Raw genomic sequence first — 4,122 nt, forward strand, 5'->3', positions numbered from 1 at the left:
GCCACTCTCTCTCCAATCTCTCAGTCCTGATCCTCAAGGGAAACTTGCACACTTCCCAGAGACGAGCCTGTGAGCTCCATTTCATCAGCCTCCTGGATACTAGAGATCATGGACTAAACATAGACATTAGATTTTTGACACATTACACCTGGCAACTGACGCCCCAGCCCAGCCCAGCCCAGCCCAGCCCCTGGCTTCTTTACTTTTCATTCCATCCAGGAAGAGCACACACCAACTGCTGCAGCTTCCCTAGCCTGACGAAGGGTTTTTGAACCCGAAAGCTTGCTTAATAACTATTCTCCAACCATTTGGGTTGGTCTAATAAAAGATATCAAATTCACCCAAGGAACCTTGTCTGTCTTAAGTTGAAACGTCGTAACTCAGAACCAATTTTCTCATAAGAAACAATGTTATAAATGGGGGATTGGTTCCAGACCCAAAGCCGGATACGCTATTTTCACCAAAAATACCCCAGAATTTTGTATTCAATCAATTATAGATGAGTAACACAGCTACATTAATATATTTATATTGTAAATAGCAATCATATTGATTTAGAAGGACTTCTTTGAGGTGACTTTGCTGGACTTTTTGAAGGGTTCTTGGCTACAGTCTTCTCAGGAGTCTTGGCTGCAGGTTTTTCTGGAGTCTTGTTGCTTTCTTAAAGAAAGCGTCCAAGGAAGTTTGGACAGATATTCTCCAGGGAGATGAGTGACGCAGAGAACTTGTTAGCTGGCATGGCACTGCATCGGATCAAGCATCTTAAGTGGAAACTGGCATTGTAAAGTTGAAATGGTGTCAATTTATAAATGTTGTAAGTGCAAAACATTGCAAGTCGAAAGGTTGTAAGTCAAGGACTGCCTGTATAACATTTTATTCTGTAGCCAAAATGTGGGCACAGCTGATATAATATGATATAGGGCTAGATTCTATTCCACCTGTTAGGTATCTAAGTAGATTTAAGCGCCTAAGTACAATTCTATTCCACCCTGTTTAAGTCCTGAAAATCCATTAATGCACTTATTTTCATTCCATCCAGGAAGAGCACACACCAACTGCTGATACTTCCTTAGCCTGACGAAGTGTTTTTGAACCTGAAAGCTTGCTTAATCACTTTTCTCCAACTATTTGGGTTGGTCTAATAAAAGATATCAAATTCACCCAAGGAATCTTGTCTGCCTTATTTTCTGACACACTATTATCCAGGGGTACACCAACAGAGATTTTTTGGGTCTATACCGATAGCTGATTTTTAAGGAGGCATATTGGTTGATACCAATCTGATTTCTGATACACAGCCCGGCAGCTTTAAGAGCAGTGTCCGGCTGGTAAGACTGTTGTGGTGGAAGGGGAGGGGGAAGGGAAGGGGCATAGGGGGCCCCCCGCAGTGAGGGAGGAAGTGGGGCTGGGGCAGGCACTGCCCAGCTGGGGCAAGGCTGGGCACAGGACGGAACCATGGCTTGTCTGGGGGGCATGGGGAGGAGAGGCAGCTCCCCCCGCTGTTGCGCACCCTGGGAGGGTACGGGGGGCATGTGACCCCAGATCTGTGCAGGGCAAGGTGGGCTACGCCAGGCTCTTCCCAGCAGGGGCTGGGCTGGGCTGCACTCGCAGCCAGCAGCCACAGTGCTAGGAGGGGAGCAACCCCAAAATTCACTGTAACCCCCCAAGCCCTCCTCCCAGCGCCTCCACCCACCCCGCCCTGAGCGCAGCCTGGCTCAACCCCTGCCAGGAAGAGCCCAGTGCAGCCCCAATCCTAGCCTGCAGCAGCAGCCTGCCCCATCCTGTGCAGATCCAGGGGGCAAACACCCCTCCATGCCCTCCTGGGATGTGTGCAGCGGCAGGAGTTGACCCCCGCCATCACCATAAACGAGCCATGGTTCCATCCAGTGCCCTGCCCTGCTGCTGGGTAGTGCTTGCCCCAGCCCCAGCCCCTTTCCCAGTCCCACTCCCTCCCTGTGGAGGCCTTGATCTTCCCCCTACATTCCTTCCCTCCCCCGCCCCTTCCACCACAACAGACTTACCAGCTGGATGCAGCTCTCCACGCTGCTGGGCTGTGCTCCTCACCGCCTACGTGCTGCAGCTGAGCGCATGCACAGGGCATTTATCAGCCACGTTAATCAGCCACATCAGGCAAAAAAAAGCCATTTTCCAATACGGTCAATTTTTTTTTTATATCAGTGCTGATCTGATATCAGACTGACGTATCAGTGCACCTCTACTATTATCTTATCCTTAAGACTGAATTACAAAAATGCAGCAAGGAGGAGAGGGCCCCAACCCACCTTTGGCAGTAATTGCTTTTTACGGACTCAAACAAGGTAGATTAGAATTACACTTAGGCACCTAAGTCTACTTTGATACCTAGGGTATTTATACACATACCTTTTCATTCGGCAATGCACTGGAGATCCGCTGCTTCTGAGCAGACTCGATTAATTGAGTCTGCTTCACACACACACTGATGCGTACTGTGCTGCGCTGCGTGCAGGTGTATAAGCTGTGAAATTCACGTCAGCGTGGAGAAGATGGTAGCAGTGCACTTTTGAACTAAAGCACCTCTGAGGTGTTTTAGTTCAAAATGGCACTGCTGCCATTTTCTTTATGCTGACGTGCATTTTGTCACTTATAGAACTGCAAGCGTTGCAGCACTGCTCATTTTTCAAAGTGCCCAGTATTGTGGCACTTGCACATGTAAAAATGCCAGAGGTGGAATAAGATTCAGGCCCGCAGTGTGCAGGAGGACACACCTGTGTATGAGAAAGGTGCTTTCACCATTAGATTTGTTCAAAGAACAAATTAAAGCTACATGCAAAAAACTGCCAAAAATTTATCAGAATTCAATGGATGAAAGAGTGAAAGGAATAATGTGATTACCACTGTTTGGTACAGAGACAAAAACTGGGTATTCTAAAAAGGCTCCATCAGGGGTTAAGACAATCTCTCCTAACTAGCAGATTTTCCCCTTTTAAGATTAACAGGGATGTAGATGGAACCCCAGCCTAATATATAAAATACTATGAAAAGGGTGGAACACATGAACATTCAAGCTGGTATCATTTGCTGACAGCTCCAAATTAAAACTGATGGAAAGCATTTTAATTTTGTTTTGCAAGAATTCAGCTGTTCCTTTATATTGGTATAACTAATGTCCTTTATTTTTCTTCCAATGGGCATTTTACATCACTTCCATCATTCACTTGCTCTGGAACCACAAAATACCTATCCAATCAAAATGCTACAGAGAGAGACCTGTCATTCCCGAGACTGGTAGACCAGGGCTCCTAGCTATTCCCTGTCGCCATCAACATCCTCACCTATTCCTTGCTATTCACACCTGGCAATTTGTCCATCATTTATAATTATTTTATATAAATATAGTAGCATATTTATAAAAATGATATTTATTGTGTTTGCACCTCGCTAATCCCTTAAAGAACTTTCCCATAGCCATGAAGTCAAGCTGGTCAGAGCAGTTAAACACTACTGTCTGGATGGCCAGTGCTTTCCCCAGATCTTTAGTTGTTTCAGTTTTGCCTGTTCCGGCTGGTCCTGCAGGGGCTCCTCCAAATTTTAGGTGCAGGGCTCCTGTCAGTGTCAGGTAACATCTACAGCAATGAATAAAACACCAATTAGAAATACTTCTACTCAGATTTAAAGATTATAAATCCCATTAAAGTACTTAGGGTGACTTGCTTTATTTGTACAGGAGAAAATATGACTACTGGAAATCCAGCCAGTCATATTCAAAGAGGCTTACTTATTCAACACAGTGCACAGGGATGTAGCTAAGGGACTTCAAATAATACTTGGTCTCTACTAGGGCTGTGTGAAGCTTTGGGTGCCAATTCGATGGAGATTTGGCCCGATTTGGCAGCTGAATCTCTGAATCTGAATCAAATCAGGAGACCAGTTAAAAGGTCTGAATAGATTCGAAGCTCTCTGAATCGATCTGGAAAACATTCGGAGAACTTTGGAGATTCCGGCAGTCCTTGCTCACTGCCGCAGGGAGCTGGACCTGGACTCTGTGCTGGTAAGTAGGGGGCAGGGAAGGGGAGGCTGGAGGAGGGGGGAAGGAACCCCATCCCCTGCCTGCTCCTCCAGTCCCCCTGAATGCCCCCTGCC

General features: G+C 46.4%; 1 protein-coding gene across 1 annotated transcript in view; it reads right to left on the minus strand.

Annotated features, from left to right (window-relative positions):
* DNAH1 (dynein axonemal heavy chain 1) overlaps positions 1-4,122 on the minus strand; it is a 176,203-nt gene that overhangs the window by 100,850 nt on the left and 71,231 nt on the right. Inside the window, exon 29 of the mRNA XM_006028963.3 lies at positions 3,417-3,605. Within this exon, the coding sequence (XP_006029025.1) occupies positions 3,417-3,605 (189 nt within the window). The remainder of the gene's footprint in view (positions 1-3,416; positions 3,606-4,122) is intronic.

Source organism: Alligator sinensis, unplaced genomic scaffold (genome assembly GCF_000455745.1).
Source record: "Alligator sinensis unplaced genomic scaffold, ASM45574v1 scaffold610_1, whole genome shotgun sequence".
NCBI classification, from domain to species: domain Eukaryota; kingdom Metazoa; phylum Chordata; order Crocodylia; family Alligatoridae; genus Alligator; species Alligator sinensis.